This window comes from Bacillus rossius, chromosome 13 (assembly GCF_032445375.1).
Source record: "Bacillus rossius redtenbacheri isolate Brsri chromosome 13, Brsri_v3, whole genome shotgun sequence".
Lineage (NCBI taxonomy): Eukaryota > Metazoa > Arthropoda > Insecta > Phasmatodea > Bacillidae > Bacillus > Bacillus rossius.
Window position 1 is genome coordinate 3,687,577 of NC_086340.1, and position 19,755 is coordinate 3,707,331.

General features: G+C 40.1%; 1 protein-coding gene across 1 annotated transcript in view; it reads right to left on the reverse strand.

Annotated features, from left to right (window-relative positions):
* Positions 1-19,755, reverse strand: part of LOC134538127 (uncharacterized) — a 144,196-nt gene that overhangs the window by 42,506 nt on the left and 81,935 nt on the right. The window contains exon 2 of the mRNA XM_063379161.1: positions 4,157-4,403. Within this exon, the coding sequence (XP_063235231.1) occupies positions 4,157-4,315 (159 nt within the window). The 5' untranslated portion in view covers positions 4,316-4,403. The remainder of the gene's footprint in view (positions 1-4,156; positions 4,404-19,755) is intronic.

Genomic DNA, 19,755 nt, shown 5'->3' on the forward strand with positions numbered 1-19,755 from the left:
AGAAGAGAGACAGCGGCAAGCACACAACCTACACGTGAACTGTTTCGTCAACTGTTTATAAAGTGAAGTGAAAAGTTAATGTGGTTTGCACGCAATTTTAATCAATTTTTTCTTATGACGTTATTACGTAAAATTATCGTCCGTAAACCGACTTTACAGATAACCCCCTTTTTTTTGTTTTTACCCTGGACCGCAGGATTTTACTGAAAGTGAAAGGCATGGCTTTGGCTCATCAGCATAATATACTCGGCGTGCAGGTAGAGAAATACGAGTTTATGGTCTACATATCAGTTTTGTGATATCGAATAGTCTTTTTTTTTTTTCAGTGCGGTAGGCTGCGTGATTTAAGGCACACCTGTCCTCTCAGGAAGAGTGCTGGTGACACACAAAGCGATCGAGAAAAAAAAAAAAAAAAAAAAAAAAACAAGTCGACAACAATATGGCATTCTGAGGTGAATCGTTCATCAACACTAACGTATTCATAAATGCAGTAATTTTATTAGTTTTTTTTCCGTTAGGTATAAAATAATGCGATGTTAGGTGGCATCATAATATTGAAAGCAAAACTTTAAAGTTACATAAATAATGACAAATAACTATTTATACCATATTCATTTATAATATGTACTATTCTACCATGAAAATAATATTTTAATGGAACTGATACAATAATTGGAACATTTTTAAAAGTTCAAAATTAAGGGTACACGAACACAGAGTTATTATCGATACGTTAACTTATGAGTGAGTAATATTTATCAGCAACTAAAATGTAACAAGAAATTCATAAAGTAAATAAAAATATTCAAAATTAATTTTTTTACAAGTTTTCAGGAGTTAGAATCGATACGCTGGTCATTCGATTGATTATAAATCTACTTCGCCAAACGAATATACCTACCGATTGTTCACTTATAATCCCATCCAATGAGGAAAAAATATATAAATTTTTAGAACAATGCTTTGGTAGCAATAAAAAAAGTCGCACTATAAAAGTTCGTCTACACTATGAAGATCTGAATGTTTATAATGATCTTCCATTAATATTTTCAAGATATTAAAATTAAAAATAGCTACAGAAAAATTAAAGACATTTTTTGAGATAGCTATGGAAAGAATTACCTGTCGTTACATGAAGTAAAGTGTTACAAACAAATTTGTAAAAACAAGTGACCAGTATATATTTTTATTTTACTGAGAAAATAGTTTTACATTTTAGAAAACAAATTCTGTACATGATGCAAAATAATTTGCATGGTTACTTTAAAGTTAAGCTTAATTATGTGTATGATAAGGAAACTACTCGTTTAAAATGAATGTCAGTGTTTTCTAACGAGAGACGAATTTAAATTTATAGCTTGGATTTATATAAGTAAAACTTCTACAGGCACATGTAAATTATTTTGAATTTTTTTACATTATATCAAAATTAAAAAAATCTTTTTATTCAGATTTTTAAAATAAGTTAAAAAATAGAAATTATTTCCTAAGATAATCACTGTTGGTGAACGATTTCTCAAAAATGCCATGTGAAGTAAATGTCCCGAAATGCCTTATATAATGCGACAGTGATCTAAACTACAGCTTTTAACGTGTATTTTTAAGTTACAGTTTGTGAGTTTTACTCTCTTTTGTGCCATGGATAATTAATAAGTGTACTATGTAATTTATATATGATTTAATACTTCAGCACCTGTAATAAATATGTAAACGTTATGCAGTAACAGTTTCAAAAAGGTTGATATACGTTTAAAGTTTAATGATTGAGCTACACAATCCATGATTTGTTTAAGTTTGTTATTTTGAACATAAGTTTAAATGTTCGTCTGCAAAAAAAAAAAGCATAAAGTTTTATTTAAACTAAGATAGTGTTAGAAAAATATTTTGAATGGTCGGATCCCGAAACCTGACTTACAAAGATCATAAACTACCAATGGGAAAAATTATAACTACCATACAAAAAAGGCTGTAAAATAAAAAAACAGAAACAATACTGTTTAGTGAATAAAAAAGGTAGACATTGACTTAACAATGTAATTTTAATGTCTGAGCAAAATATAAAAACATTTATCAGATAAAAATTTATTTGTTATACAGCAGAAATACATTATAATTTTCAAGCACCATTGCAAATCATGGATTGCATCAAAGAAATGACAGCTAATGTTTACTTATAAAATAGTGTTTGCCGTTTACTGGAAGTCGTGTGATGGTACTTGTATTTCCACCAAGGTTACCCCTACCGAAGAAAAGCTAAAAACTACTCTAGAAGGTGCTAGGCTACCATGAGTTGCAAGCAGAGGAAATTCCTGAAATAGAAAGGTGAAGCATGTACTCAAAACTTGAAAAAGTATATAACTTACTGCACTTTAGCTAGGTTTAATCTTAACATTACAAAGCCAAGTATTCCTTACATACATTGCCGATACAGAGAACATATATTTTAAAAACAAAGTTTTCTCACAAAATTCAATCTTAATCTTGAACGTATGTCTAAACTGTAACTTAACATCTTATATTTTATAAATATTATATCACAGGTCTAAAATAAAATTTAAGTTGAATTACAAAAATTTTTATAGTCAAAATGTAATCATACCTCCAAAAGTCTTTATATTTATGTATAGATTAGGGAAATATGATAATATTATTTAGAAGTTTTCTATTGCAAACGGTTAAATATTCCGCAAATCAGTTTGTTCAAGCGTGAAGCTACAGTGACGTAGATACAAAAAAGACATTCCACATATTACTGAAATCTGACCTTATTGTTAATGAGTGATATAATCTACATAAGCTACTAATAAGTATTAATTTGCAGCGTTATTTTAAAAAGGATGTAGCGAACACATAAAATGCATATATTTGAGTATTAAATAATATTTAAATAAGAATTAATTTCATTTAACGGATTATGGATTTTTATTCAAAGATTCAATTAAATGTTTAGTAAATAAATAATTGCACTATATGAATGGGAAATAGTAATTTCCTCCTGCCACAAAATTTACCTCTCCTTATTCACAGTAATAATGTTAATAACCTTATATATATTATACAAAAATTTTAACTTTAGTTTAATATACCAGCTGAACTTAAAAAGGTTTGAGTAAGTAGAAATGCAGCATTAAGTGACGCTCATGTAAATTTTAGAAGATAGTTTAATCACGAAGGAAACTGTGATTAAAAACTTAATTTAATCTCAAATTATTTCAGTAAAATCTGTTGATTAAGAGGTTTCTTTGCAGTAAATCTTGAAACCAGAAGTTAAATTGAAACTTTGAAACCCATGGTTGAAATGTTTATCTCCTAAGATAGATATGGATGTATACATGTATTTTGGTAAAACATAAGTTAAATGAAAATTGTAAAACACACATTTGCAATATTTATGTACAAAAATGAGCAAGTCACAGGTTAAATGGAAACTACGGAATCAAAGTTTGCAATATTAATACACTCAGCTGAAAATGTAGGTATGTATGAATGATAACAAATACACCAGTTAAATTGAATCTTTGCAAATCACTTTTGCAAAATTTATCTTCTAAGATGGAAATGCAGCTACAAATGAAAGTTAGCAAGTCACAGGTTAAGCATAAACTGCTGGAACCCACACATTTGCAAACATGCATCTCTTCACTTGCGCAAATGGTTAAACGGAAACTTTGGAACCCAAGTTTGCAACAATTTATCTCCTCAGATGAAAAAAATGCAGGCACGTATGTATTAATGTTAGCAAGTCACAGGTTGAATTAGAAACATTAAAACAGAAATATTTATCTCCTCAGATATAAATTCAGGAACTATGGATTTAGGCGAGAAAAATGGTCGCGTGGAAACTTTGGAAGCCACGTGAATCCCCTCGGGTGCAAATGATCACCAGGAAGTATAGCGTGGCTTCTGGGTTGTAGCGATGTCCTTCACCAACTTTTCGGTCAACTGCTCCCTGACGATGGCGACTGCAATGTCGTCGGGTGTATTATTCGCCAAGGGACGCGGCTACCACCCAGAAGCCAAGCTACTTCAGACAATGGCCGTGAGAACCTGGGAACATTACTGATCATCAGGAAGATGGTCCTGTGACGGGCTCGAGGGGGATGGTGTTGGATGGGGAAGGGAGGTTACCGCATGGGGAAAGGGGGGATGAACCTACCCATGAATTGGGTGGGTATCTCGGGAAGGGCGCTATCTCTTTGGTGGCGACGTTGCTGGGTAGCTCGACGCGACCGCGCCGTATTTTCTTCTTGCGCAGCTTCTGTTTCTGCCGGACATAGAGCGCCGCCTGCATGCTGGCCGCCACGGCCGTGGTCATGTGCCGAGACTAACTCGGCTCGGGCTGACCAGTGCGGCGCAGCAGGGGCGTCCGTCGTCCGTCGTCCGTCCGGCGTCCGGGCCGACACCTGCCGGAGTCATCTGGGGGGATCACCGTGGCCCGAGGCTCCCGGGGAACCAACCCACCAACCACCCGCTTCGACGAGGAGGGGGCAGCTAGCATAGTGGCATGGCACGGTATGGGGGGTTGCAATTTCAGCGTCCCAACTGTGGATCCTGCAGTTCCCAGCCACCACGACGTGATACTTGAGATTAAGCTTGACACGATAAAAAATACATCAGCTCTCTTACTCAACAGGACTATGATAGGTTTGTTCAAGGCGCGGCACGGCCACTGGGCCAGAAGCTACACAGTTTCCTACACCACGCCATGCGCTCTCTGTAGGCATGGATGGCACCGAGCATGAACCATCGCACCAGACCAGGTGTGCACTGTCCCCCACCCTGGCTTGGCGCAAGAGACTGGAGGACAGTGCACAAGATCCGATGCAGAACGAGAGCGTCGACCTTTAGGGGCGTCGGAACACCCGAACACATGGAAACCAGCTAAAAAAAAATAATAATAATCTGCGCGAACACACTTAAATACTAGGCTTAATGCGGACACGCTCGTAGAAGGCTGTTTTCTCGACACTCTGTAGAAATGACAAATGATGACCACTGTAGGCTCTCCTGTGAAGAAATCGACAAAATACAGAAAAAAACATTATCTTCCATATAGTCAAACACAGTACTGCCATGGAAAGCAAGCTTCTGCTGCCGATGATAATGATAAAAAAAGAAGACTGCTAACACTGAAAAAAATGTGAATACATTAATATTCAAAAAATCAAAACATCATAAAGAAGTCAAGATATGCTTTGAGATATTGAGTCTTAAAGTTTTTAAACACTTATAACTCTTAAGATATACATGATTTATTACATTTTTTATCATAAGTGTTTTTATAAGTACTTATGTTTTATCTGCATTGATGTTTGATCTTAAGAAGTATAGTTCTAAATATACAGTTAAATAAAATTTGTTATGCTCATTATACCAGCTATATTCTAATGATGATGGGTGTTTCAATTTCAGTGATGTGACTTTAAATTTATATTGCAAAATACATTGTCGCTACTAGCCATTAAAACATATGCCTTCTTAAAAGGCTCCCACTAGTTCACTGGATCTTTCGGTCAATAACATTGAAAAATAAATACTCATAACACATATTCGATAGTACTACATGATTCATTTACTCCTAAGTATTTATAAATAGCCATGTATTAGGACAAAATTCAAAAACACGCATGGATTTGACACCCATGTATTATGACAGGCTATGTAGGTTAATGGTCACTGAACTTGCTAATATCTCACTGTGTACGGCATGAAGGTAAGTAATAATGGCTTTATTTCTGTCCATTCAATAAGATCTGCAAACCTTCAAGAAAATATCTTGAACCCTCCATGTTGTTCAAATTTTTATGGCTAGTCATGTCTGATCGTAGGACAACTTCATGTTCACACATATGCACAAATTAATCAAGTTTTCGAACATACACATCATATATCTACTAAGCTTATATTAAATCAGTAAAATAAATCTATAACCAAGACTCTAAACTATAAACTTATATAACAAAATACACCAACATAGTCAAAATTATGTTTACTTATATGATATGAACTAAAAAAAAATATCTGTAATATTATCTTAAGACAAACTCCAGCATGTTCCATGTTTAATAGACTATCATTAAGAGAAAAAATATGCCATACATGTGGCCTAGCACATAATACAATAGAAGAAATCTGTAAAAATCAAAGAACAAACATACATGATATCTTCTTTCAATACCTGAGAGAGGGAGAGAAAAAGGGCAATAGTTAATAATTGTAAAGTATGAATACATATTTTAAGTAATTAATACATACATGTGATGTTATATTTAATATAAACCTGCGGGAAGTCATCAAAGAGGAGCTCACGAAGCGTGCTGCGGCTTGTGGCACGTGCCCTGAGGCGACGTGTTTGGCAGAAAGTGAGACGGGCGGTGGGCAGGTGGGTGGGAGGTGTGTCGGGAGAGAAGTGCGAGAGAAGCTGTGTGTGTGTGTGTGTGTGTGTGTTGCCCAGCCGACGGCTGTGTGCTGTCCCACGCCGACGCCAAGTCAACAGAGGCTGTGCGCTGTCGACCCGGGGAAAGGCCACAAGCTACGCCAAGGACATCAAGAGTGATCGTGCTGGTGTGTAACAGGCAGTAAACAGGTGGGTTTTTTTCCGTCTACCTCTATGGGAAGGGGGAGAAGGGCTCTGCTCTCTTAATAACACAAAAAAAAAAAAAAAAAGAACAAGGAATTCGCCATGCTCGGACGGGACGTGACCACCTCCGTGCAGTGCCAAGCTGCCGGCAAAGCGAACTTCCCTGTTGCCGAAAGTTCGAGTGCAGATCCAAGTTATGCTGCTGCTACATCGAAGGGGTTGGATTGAACGAAACGCAAAGGCCGGGATGAAAATCTAACAGGGGGAACATCAACTCCCTCTTCAATAGCTTGTGCCGAAGTTTCCCCAGCCGTGATGAGTACCATCAACCTGGTTACAACTACGTTGTCAACAACCAGTCTACTTGAGAAAGTCCCAACCTGGTTAAACTACGTTGTCAACCAATCTACTTGGGAAAGTCCCAACCTGGTTAAACTATGTTGTCAACCAATCTACTTGGGAAAGTCCCAACCTGGTTAAACTACGTTGTCAACCAATCTACTTGGGAAAGTCCCAACCTCGTTAAACTACATTGTCAACCAATCTACTTGGGAAAGTCCCAACCTGGTTAAACTACGTTGTCAACCAATCTACTTGGGAAAGTCCCAAATTGGTTAAACTATGTTGTCAACCAATCTACTTGAGAAAGTCCCAACCTGGTTAAACTACGTTGTCAACCAGTCTTACTTGAGGAAAGTCCCAAGGAGTGTGGATTGACCATGCTCGGGCAGGGTTTGACACTCCGGGTGGTGACACGTGCGATCATCAAGAATCCTGAAGCGCGTGTGACGGGACAAGGTAAGATGGATGTTCGCGGTTGTTGCCGACTTTCTCGGGGGTCCGGATGGAATTCCTCGCGGAAGGGGCACTGCACGGAGGAATGAATGCCTCCCGGTCAAGCACGGTGGAGGGGGTGGGTGAGCCCCCGGGGTAAGGGTGGGGGGTGGGGGCCCGGCGGCGACCCACCTCGGGGAACAGGTCGCTACTACCGAACGCGGTGATGCGACCATTCAGCTCGGCGTAGCTGAGGTCCAGCAGGTGTCGCGGATGGCGCTCGTCCTCGGAGCGCGCCGCCGCCGGGGGCTGGTGATGCTGCTGGGGTCGCTGCTGGTGGCCGCGGAGGTTCGCGTGGCTGCGGTTCAGCGGCGGCGGCAGCGGTGACGCCGGCGGCCGGTAGGCGGACCTCGCCGCCGCCGCCTCCGCCGAGTTGTACTGCTTCTTGAGGTTCCTGCGCTCCTGGCGCTTGGCCAGGGACAGGCCGCCCGCCGCCGCGTACATCCTGCCCCGCGCTCACAACACCTCCCGTCAACCCCCCCTCTCCACCCTCTCTGCCCCCGCCGTTCAGCCCATGAGTCCGCCCCCAGCTATCGTCCCGTGACGGGCGCGGGCGGTCGCCTTGTCGCGTGCGCTGCAATCAGAGAGGGAAATCCAAAACAATGCGATAGAATTTTCACTTACAAAATGATCGTCTAGCTACAGAAAAAAAAAAACTAATTTGAAAGCATGCAGTAGTGAAAACTAACGTTGGTGCACAGATGTCACCCAGTCACGCATCTTTCCAAACATTCACAATCTACTTTTGAAGGGAGAAAAAAAAAACCTTCAAATTGTAAACACATATTATTTTACTTAAGATAGGTACCGGTAATTCTATTTGGACGATCTGCATGCTAGTGGTTCCCTCAGAGAAAATATATTTTTTTTGTGCCCGCCAGTCAATCAACTGGCCCACTTAACTGAAAGTTACAATTTATTTTATTCAGCTTTATCTCCGGTGGACAACGAGGTCATCAGAGATGTTAACTAGCAATGACGAGGCCGGGGTGAGCGAGCGCCACTGGCCAGTGGCATGTGGTAAAGGATTGTCCGAGCAATTGCCCCGGGGGATCCCGTGCAAACACGGAAACCCGAAATCGGAAGGAAACGCGAGTCCACACCATGCCACCTCGTCTTGTAGAGTTGTAACTACGTTGTTAATATGGCGGCCAGAGGCGGCCAGAATTCTTTCTGCGTCTATCTTGAAAAAAAAAAAAGTAAGGGGCAGATCGGGTTCAGAACGTAGATATTTTTTTTGTGAAAACGTCAGGATAAAATCATGACAATTGTTTCATATCAATACGTAATTAATTCAATTATCAATCGTAAAAATCTCGCATGCGCCTTCACTGGTACGATGTCGTCACAGGAAAACCAAAATACTGCGCTACAAACACTTACAGACATGATCGATCCGTTGTGGGCTCAACCATTGTTGATGCATTATTAGTTTTTTATTTCTTTTTTGATGCCGCCTTAGCTCTAGAATTCGCTCGGCCTTAAATCTTTGAGGCTTTCTGGATTCCTTTCGACGCGAGCTTTCATATGACTAGGGTTTTATATAATTCCGAGCATATTTACGAGTCATGTGAGATGGCATCTTTAATTATTTTGTATTTTTCAACTTAATACCAATTTTCACTTGTATTCCGGCGAATACTTTTATGGTATCATTTTGGATCCTATTAGTGCTCCGCAAGCAATTCTCAACGACACCCGAATGTCCTAGGTAAACGCGTTTCCTCGCTACACCGATATATAACTTTACACGAAGCTAATTCGTAACAATCGTGCACATGCGCCTACACTGGTACGATGACGTCACATGCAAAACAAATGCTGTGCGGCAAACACGTGCGGACACGATCCATTCGATGTTGGCTCAACCACTGTCGACACATTATCAGTCCCATAGTCATCAGCGATTCGAATATCTGACGATAATTTACAAGAAAGTTCGACAGACTGTCGCTGTGACGAGCGAACAGACATTTTCACGTCAAAACCATCCCCTCTTTTTAATACGTGACTGGGCCAGCAACCTTTCAATACTTAACGTTGCGTTAAATGAACTACAGTGTCAGTGAAATATATATATATATATATTTAAAAATTTGGTTACACTGATGTCTTAAATATAATTTTTTTTTAAAATTTGATTTCAGACATTTAAACTATTGCGAATTTGTTTGATAATTAATATAAAGTTGAAGTAAAATAAATCTGTGTTATTAATGTTGCAATACACGTGTATTGCCATTGCAAACGTAAAACAATAGATAAAAATACTACTGTAACAGTTCTTAACCTCAAATATTGTTTAAATTAATTTTTTTTTGTAAATAGGTTTGGCTCCTCAGCAGTCCCAGCCATGACAAAAAGAGGGAGAGGGGAAATAGGTGGGAGAGAATAATAGAACAGATTATTGATGACTGACAGGGGTTGCGGAAAGGGGTAAGGTGAGGAGTGACAGTGATTAAGTACCTAATTTGCATATCCTTTGTGGCCCCAGAACCATCACGCTTCCCTACTTACAATACTAATTAAGTTTTAATAAATTTGCGGATATACATTACACTGCTTATCATTCAAAAAAATTAAGGTGGAAGAAGTAGCGTAATGAATAAATATAATTTTTTAATTTGGATACCTATCCTTTACGACCCTGTAGTCCTAATTAACTAATTCAGGAATTAATAAATCTAGGGTCTAGTTATTAGTGTAAGGGACTGTGATAGAATTGATTCTAGGTTTAGGTGTAGGGCATTAGTGGAATTTGAGTGTTGATTTAGGGATAGGCAATTATGGAATTTAGTTAGACAATTGATTTTCTTATACAACGTTTAGTGTAAGTGGACGAGGGAGATAGCAGCTAAACAGCTTCAGGTTGAAGATCTCAAGTATTGCCTAGAGCAAAAAACTAAGTGAAATGAAGAACTTCCTGAAGGAAATGAAGAATCAAATGAAGAGTGAGAGGAAGAACTAACAGGACATTAAACTGTTTATCAATTTTTATTTTTTGAAAAAATGCGGTTTAAGCAATAATATAGTGAGTAAATATACACATAATTAATTAAACGGACTATTATTTCTAATCCTGTATTATTCGCACATAACAATATGAACCTATACCACTACAACATAGCTAAAATCAATAGGAAATGAGGCCTGTCCCAGCTATTCCCAAACACTCGCTGCAAGCACCAACTCTTACCAACTCACGAGGTAAACACTTGCTTGCCCAGATGGTGCCTAACCTGCATATTAAAAGAAAATCAGAGGAATTAATCTAAATGCTGAAAACTTTATAAGATGGGAGAACATTAACAAGATAAAACAAGAAAATTTTATTAAATTTATTGCTGAGTAAATATCAAACAAATATAGGGGAAAAAAACTTTCCATAAACAATAAAAATGTAGTAGCTTGGCTTCTGGGTTGTAGCCGTGTCCTTGGCGAATAATACATCGACGTTTCGGTCGACATTGCAGTCGCCATCATCAGGGAGCAATTAACTACTGCTCCAGTAGGTAACTTCTCCCTGATGATGGCGACTGCAGTGTCGACCGAAACGTCGGTTGAATTATTCGACAAGGACGCCGCTACAACAACCCAGAAGCCAAGCTACTTCAGACAACGGCCGTGAAAGCCTGCGAACTTTATTATTATCAGGGAAAAGTCAAGGATTTATAATTGTGAGCTTTTCTGGATACATTGATCAAAAATAACTAAACTAATCTTCGGATGGATTTCTGCAATTTTTAGCTTCGCAGACAAGCTAAATGACATTAATTGCAATGTCTTGTGTGTGCGTGAAACAGGCTTTCGTGCCTTAAAGCACACCAGTCACTTCTCATGGTCTCCGCGGGAGATGGACCACACTCATGGCTAGAGACCTGCAAAATTCACGGTTTCGATGGCCTTCAGGATAAACTGCACATATCCCTGTACACTCGGGCAAATAAAGCAAGTTCATTGGCTGCCGACTTGTAAGTCGTCTCAGCTGGTTTTGTCTGTTATTCGATCCTTCTTTGGCTGAGGGTTTATAACTGGTTGAGATTCGTCCAGATGAACAGTAAGCCAATAGCAAAATTATCTAAGAGGTATATATGTGTTTGAATTCTAGCCTATCACCGAATGAATCCGCGAAATTTGCAGGTCTCTACTCATGGCATCCCCAAATGTTGTTAAACCTTAAAAAAAAAAAACAAATACAGTGTCTAAAGTCAATTTTTATTACTATTAATACGAATAAAAAAACAATATGCAACGTTAAAAGTTCAAAACTATTTTACTTTACATTTACTTGTGATGTTTCTCTGCAAGCCTTCAGCCACGTCTGTTTAGTGTCAGCTATAGAATGTCTTTTTTTATTTAATTTTAAAAAAAATAAAATACTACGAATAGAAACTAAAATTAATGTTTCACGCAGGACATTAATTCTATATTTTAATGGAGAGGAAGGGGAAAAAAATGAGGTAAACGAGGCGAATATTGGGTTTAATTGATGTTTTCGCCTTGCCATTTCGGTATTGTTGCCTCTACGCGCGTTTTTTTCCTAACCTAAGTTAAAACTATGTGTGTAAAGGAGGGGTCTAGGTAGGGAAGACTCTAAGTACGTCTCAGGGCAAGCCCTATACGCTCTAAACATGCGGGTTTTTAACCATGCTGAGAAGGTCACGTGCATCATGTGCTAGGAGGGGATTGGCCAGCCATGGCAGAAGTTTTCGCAATGACTAACTCCCCTCACTCTTAATTCTAGACTAAAACTAGATAAGTTGGGCCCAGGTAAAACCTCCATAGACAGAGGGAAAACCCTGGGCACATACATGCGGGATGCAAAGATCATGCATTATTACAAGCAGGTGGATTACAGGAATAGAAGGATGGTCCTGGAAGAAGAGTGGGGCGTGGTAGAAGTTCTACTATGCAAGGGGTGGGGCACTTAGACTTTTAGTCCGCATTGGTTTGGTCAGGTCTGGTTTTTTGGGGGCGGCTTATGCCGTTTCCCGTCGTGCTGCCAGTTAGCACTCATTGTGGCTGTGTAATATGATCGTGTAAGTGGGGTGGTCGCGAACTGTGGCGTCGGACTAGACTCCAGAGTGGTGACAAGAGCTTCAGGTCGACCTGTCGCCAGTAAAAGGCTGTCGGTCAGTTAGAGAAATTGCCACCATCTGTCATTGAAAAGCCTCTACGCGCGAGGTAGCTCCTAGCCTTGTAGGAACTGGGCGAGAAAGGTTCGCAACTGGAGAAAGAGTGGGGAGAGATGGCGGAGGAGGACAGTCCCTGGGGGACCTTTCTTCACCCCCCCCCCCCACCTAAGGGGGGCGACCTTCGCCGCGGGCGGAGGGACGTGTCACGACTGCAGAAGAGAGAGAGAGAGAGAGAGAGAGAGAGAGAGAGCGGGGCCGCATGCCGGGGCGCAGACGTGACGGGCCTCGAGGCAGAGGCGCAAGTCGCGAGGGACGACATCGGCGACCCTGCGCCTCGCGCTAGAGGTCGCTGTTCTGCTCCGGCACGCGGACCACTGGGCCCGCAGTGGCTGTGGTGACGACACACGGGGCCGGATTCAGGGGAGGGGCAACCGGGGCGAAAGCCCCGGGGCCTCCACAAACGGAGGGCCCCCACAAATCCTTTGATATTCTTTTTTTTAGCTGTTTTACCTTTTACTTACAGTGCTTTGTACATACATGATTATATTATTGTTAAATATTAACAGAAATATTCATTAACACTAAAATTCAATTTCATATAATTCTTGTCTCCGATTATATTTATGTATGTTTTTTTTAAATACTAAGATAATCTACTTGATTTCACAATAAATCATTTATTGGAAAACTCGACTGAAAAAAATTGTTCATTTTATTTGTAAAATGATTTGGGGCCAGGGGGCCTCCGCTCCTCTGTTGCCCCGAGGCCTCCAGACCTCTAGATCCGGCCCTTACGACACACACACGTGCGACACATTGTGTCACGGTGTTGTCTGACCGATCAAACAGTCTGAGCTCTTCTCCCGGGCTCCGGCCACGTCGCCATCTTTATCAACTGTAATTACTAGCATTATCATTATGTTTCCGAACATAGTGTGTTATTTTAAACGGCTAGTATCTTGGATGATTTTCACAAAAGGAAAATTTATTTTGTTATTCAAAATATTTACATATCACGTCGCCATCTTTATGAACCGTAATTACTATTATTTTTTTATGTTTCGGAACATAATGTGTAATTTTAAACTGCTAGTATCTTGGATGATTTTCATAAAAGGATTTTTTTGTTATAAACAATATTTACCTATCACGTCACCATCTATATCAACTGTAATTCAAATAATTTTTTATGTTTCGGAAAATAGTGTTTGATTTTAAACGGCTAGTATCTTGGATGATTTTTCTAAAAAGGAAAAAAAAAAGTATTTTGTTATTAAAAATATTTACGTATCACACACACCCAGCAAACATTAATAGAGAAGATGGCTACAAAATATGGCACAACATATGGAAGCCACTCTTTAGAAATTCTCAAAACATAGCTCCACAGTCAACATCAGACAGATCGCTCCTGATCGGCAAAACAGCCCAGCCAACCAGAAGAAAGGAAGGCTCTGATTGGCCCACAGCTGCAGCCAATCAGGAAGCACCTCCCCCCTCAGGCGAGAGTGTATATAATAAAGGCAGGAAAACTGGTAAGAACCTCGGTAGGTAACTGCTCCCCTGATGACGGCGACTGCAATGTCGACCGAAACGTCGGTGAATTATTCGCCAAGGACGCGGCTACAACTCCAGAAGCCAAGCTACTTCACTTAAAATGTACTTGTTAAACCGAGCTCAACTCAAATGAAACCCATATTTAATGAAGGGGAAAGAAGTAAACCTGGTCCAAGGCGTGTCAAAGGAAGCACTCGCTAACCAGGCAAGCCGCGCCAACTGGGAATAAAAGCGGCGGTCACTAAGGGTACTGGCACAGCGCCCGGCCAACAACTGATAACCAGCCAGGCTTTGCGTGCGCCTGTGTCTTTTTTTTTTGTTGTTCCGGATAATTCTTACCGCCTCGCGCATTTCATTTCAGACTTTTTTTTTTCCCGACCCTAAATTGAAATATCATCGCAAATTAAATTTATTAAAGTAGGCCACCTGAGCTTATCTCGAGCCGCCCCCCCCCCCTTTTCCCGGGTCGTAAAATATACCTGTGCAGTTATTAGCCACATTTCCAGAGCAAAGGAATTATCTTTTTGGAATTTGTCAGGTTTTCACGAATTCCGGCTTTAAAAAAAAAACATAATACAAAAAACCTGGAAGAATTCATTAAATCTCTGATTCTCCCATAATGTTTGATCTTAAGTTTTATTTGCTATTAGCAGATATTTATGAAGAAATATTTTTTAAAAAATGTTACCATATAAAATAAATGTTTTGCATTACACAAATGTATAAACACAGATAATACGCTTTTAGCGTGTGTCCATGACGAATTTAGTAAAAAAAAATTGTTTAGTTATTAGTACTTGTCTGACGTTTAAAAATATTATGAGCTAGTCTTTCAGTACTTTTATAAATACCCTATGTCACTTATATTCACAATATAGGTATTAATATTTTAATGATATGTTCTAGTATTCAATATCAAACACTAAATTATAAGATTTAAAAGCACATATAATATTTATTTATGTGTAGCCCTTTTTTTTTTCATTTTGAGAAAATTTCGTTGCATGCTGCCAATGAACATTCAAACTTTAATATCAGACAGCACAAGAATTACGTGAAAATAATTTAGCCATGGGAAAAAAAATTATAATAACATCACATACGAACACAGCGGGCTAACAACATCTGTGTTGCCATTGTTGTGTTGTCCATAATACCTTTTTTAAGTTCATCGTTGGGTTTACATCTTTGACATCAGCTGATCTATGCTTGTTTTCTCGTATTTATAATATTCAACCGTTTGAGGTACTGGGACGACATCAGAGCATAAATTCCCGGGTAAGAATCCGAACCAAGTATTACCTATACTGAAAACACAGTTGTTTTCATGAAAAATTTACAAAATTTTAAAAAAAAAACTTTAATTTTACACGAATATTGCTGTTCCATTTACAAAAAAAAAATACAATTCGTGCAAACGTGTACATTCTAGTGAAAAGTCCACAAGTGAAAAGTCGAACTTCACATGCCTCTATTAATAAAAGGGGGGGGGGGATCTTTGGAAGCATAAAGATACGGCCAGGCGGATCAAAGAAGTTGTGTTTGCTTAAATGGTCATTACTATGCCACGGCACACACATATCTCTCCCCCCCCCCCCCAAACACAAACGCCCGCGGCTGAACGACGCTTTAATATCGTCGGGGATGAAAGACCGGTCTTCCATTCACAACTACTTCTTCTTCTTGTTGATGGATTGTGGTTGTAGGGTGGGGGAAGGGTGAAAGGGGTGGCCGAGAGATGATGGCTGGGTGTGGAAGTCGGATCGGTTTTATGAATGGCTATCATACAACAGAGTCGCGGGTGGGAGACGCACTACTTCCCCCCCCCCCCCCCCCAATGAACCCTCCCAACACACACACATCACGAGGTCCTTGAATGGCGACCACTCGTTTAGAGGTCGCTTCTTGTGTTAGTCGAGCGCGACCACGAAGACAGAGAGAGAGAGAGAGAGAGAGAGAGAGAGAGAGAGAGAGAGAGAAGAGTGTTCTCCTCAGCATCTAGCACCCTCAGAGTCTATACTTCCCCCCCCCCCCTTCCCACTCCTCTCCCACAAGCACTCGAGCGTCGAGAACTCCCTCCCAGTTCGCAATTTCTTTTTAAAAAAAGATGGGAGAGGGAGGTACTCCTTAAAATTCTGCCTTGTTAAAGGGGGGGGGGGGGGAACAAAATAAAAGTTTTCAGCAATGTCATCACTCGCTTTCTTTTATCCCCCCGCCGCCCTTAACCCTTTCGCATTAAGCTCGCGCACACAATACATTTTCCTTGCCAGGTGGAAAGAAAAAAAAAAACAGCGATGATATAACGAGAAATAATAGAATATCGTTGTAAATTGTGAAGAGACAACAGGAAAGAAGATAAAACATAATACGAGTACATTATAATATCTTAATAAAAAAACACCCTTTTTGAAAATACTTAAAAAAAAGCAATATAAATAAATGAAAAAAAACACGTGAAAAGCAGAAAAAATAATTACTTAATTATTAGGTAGCCGCGTCAAAGATGATTAACATTTATACCGACGTTTCTGTCGACACGGGAGCCACAGTCTTCACCGAGGTTTGTGGGCGGGGTTGTGCTTTCTGATTGGCTGGAACCATACACCAATCAGGACTCTAGGGACTGTTATTTGATATAGTTTAAATGAGTAAAGGTAACTTTGCTCATATCAAATATTTCTATCTTTACGGGTTATAGAAACATGCTCTGGGCAATGTAATTCACTAGTTTAAATTTAAAAAAAAAAGTATTCTCAGATTAAAAAAAAACACACACTTTATTTAGTCTTATTGTATTTCGGTACTTATTTGAGAAAAACTAAAAAAAAAATTAATAAAGAAACAAGTAACCTGAGATATCGTTAAAAAAAACACTAAACTACATCAGTCGTATGGTGTTACATCAGACCTGAAGCTACCAACAAACAGTTAAGACATATTATTTTTTCGTTTTTGGGCAAAGTAACATCATGGGGCTTAAGTCATCTGTTATTTTAATGTACCTTTTTCCTCCACCTGTTACAGGCAAAGCAACACATGGTGATAGTTTACGAACCCTGATGTCCACACGAAGTGTTTTTTTTTTGTAACTGGAACAGAAGTGTTAGTAAAATTTCAGATATTTATAAAATTTTAGTTTTGCATTAAAACAACCGTATCACTACAAACCAGTGTTCCTAGTACTACTGGGTTCGAATTCTTAGCCAGGCATTTATGCTTTGTGTTGTTCCAGTAGCTACGTACATTAGTTAAAAGTTATTTGTAAACCGTTCCCTGAATAGCTTTCCGAAATTAACTACCCACATAATCAGGATAATAAAACAAAATAAAGTCCAATTATTGAATATTTTATTTATCATGCTCATTGGAAAAATAATTATGCTCTAATTAATATAAGTTAAAATTATCATACATGCAAAAATAACCATGTCCATAGCAACTGGTTTCCAAAGTAATCTTTTGTAAGAGTACGTTTCTGTGAGACGGAACAACATGGAGGGAGAATGCGTACGGCACTTTCCGAGAAGGACCTGGGGCAGGTTACGCTTAGTTTTTTTTTTTTTTTTTCCAAGCACTTTGAAATTTAAGACCCGGCTCCGAAATTGTGGGGGAGGGGGGAGAGAAAGAGAAGGGGACCCGATGAAAAGCAATCGTAAGATTGAAGTGGACAAAAAAAACTCTCTCTCTCTCTCTCTCTCTCTCTCTCAAATCAGCGGCACGCGGCGACCCGGGAACCGCATGGCGACCGGCCGGCATTACGGACCAACGAGGTCTACGCAATCACTTCAGACGGCTTACATAACCCCTGCCCGCCGCCCCCCCCCCCCCCCTCCAACCCAGCGATGCGACCGCACGCGAGATCTCGGACCTTTGAATATATATATATATATACTGTGTAGAAGTCGCCAGCCCAGGTTAACATTTCTAATACGGTTTTGAGGTAGTTGGTTAATTCACCGCCGCAATCGCCACCATCTCCAGGTCATCGACTTGTGGTGGTCCCTAGCGGACAAGTGTCAAACTCTTCAAACACCCCTTCCCCCTCCTGTTGAACGACGTTGAGCTGCAGTGAATGATGGATGAGGGGAGCGGGGAATGACAGCGGGCGACAGTGCTGCGCTCTAACGTGTAAATAACTACTAAGACTATACAGGGCGGTACGGCAGCGCACTGCAGCGGTGAAGTTCCCAAGCTGCTCGTCATACGATTCTGAAAAACGTAGAGTAAATCCTATCCACTCGCGACTTCCATACAGTATATATATATATATATATATTCAAAGGCTCGGAACGAGTGATTCTGGGGACCCAACGTGACCGCGAGGATGGGGGGGGGGAGGGGGGTAACCTCGCAGCACGGGTTGGGGTGGGGGGGGGGGGGAGAGCAACAAATTATAACACCGCCTTATAAGTAACCCAGTGTCATCCTTTTCCACAGACATCCGCACATAAACACTCTATCTCACAAGCAAGAGGTAGTTGGACGGCACTCCGCGGCCTGGGACTCCTCACAGGGTCCCTTGGTTCGATGCTGGGTTCCGGCACACCCGGACCACGAGGCCCGCAGAAGCTGTGATGACAGTACACTGTGTCGCGGTGTTGTCTGATTAAGCAAACAGTCTGAGCTAAAACTCATCGAGGACATCTGGCCAAGGGGGCGGTCGTGCGAGGCAAGCCAGGGCCGGATTCAGAGGTCTGGAGGCCTCGGGGGCAACAGAGGAGCGGAGGCCCCCTGGCCCCAAATTATTTTACAAATAAAATGAACAATTTTTTTTTTCAGTCGAGTTTTCCGATAAATAATTTTTTGCGAAATCAAGTAGATTCTCTTAGTATTAAAAAAAAAAAACATGCATACATATAATCGGTGACAAGAATAATATGAAATTAAATTTTAGTGTTAATGAATATTTCTGTTAATATTTAACAATAATATAATCATGTACGTAAAAAATAACGTAGGTAAAGGTAAAACAGCGAAAAAAAGAATACGAAAGGAAAAGATGTTTACTAGTGTTTACTTGTCGGAATTTGAAAGAATTTTTTTTCCGACGTCTCTACTGTGGGGGCCCTCCGTTTGTGGGGGCCCTCCGTTTGTGGAGGCCCCGGGGCTTTCGCCCCGGTTGCCCGCCCCTAAATCCGGCCCTGGAGGCAAGCACTCCCATGAGATGTGGATCACCTCGCCTTCTGTGACGAGCACACTCACTTGTCCTCGTGTTGCGAATACACTGTCTTGCGATGCTAAAACTCGCGACTTCGATATTTGAAATAACACCGAGCGTGATAATCACACGTTAATTGTGTTTACAACTACAATCCCGGTAGCGAATCAAACTTTTTTTTTTCTGCACCCCACCGCTAGAATTCGCTACCGTGCCGGGGCAGGTACGTCGACTACTGAGTCATTTGATCAGCGGACAGAATTTTCAAACTGGAAAATGAAAACGCTCCGATAAAAGCAAAATATATTTGAAAAAAAAAATTACTAAAGGCAAATTTTTAATTACTGCTTATCTTGTAATAGTTTATTACAACACTAATACTGTTACGATTTACCGCGGGTTCGTAAAGGATAGCCCAATTAAAGATTTTTATCACACACGGTTTTATTTATTGCCACTACTTATGTCACTTACAAATAATGTTCTAAAAT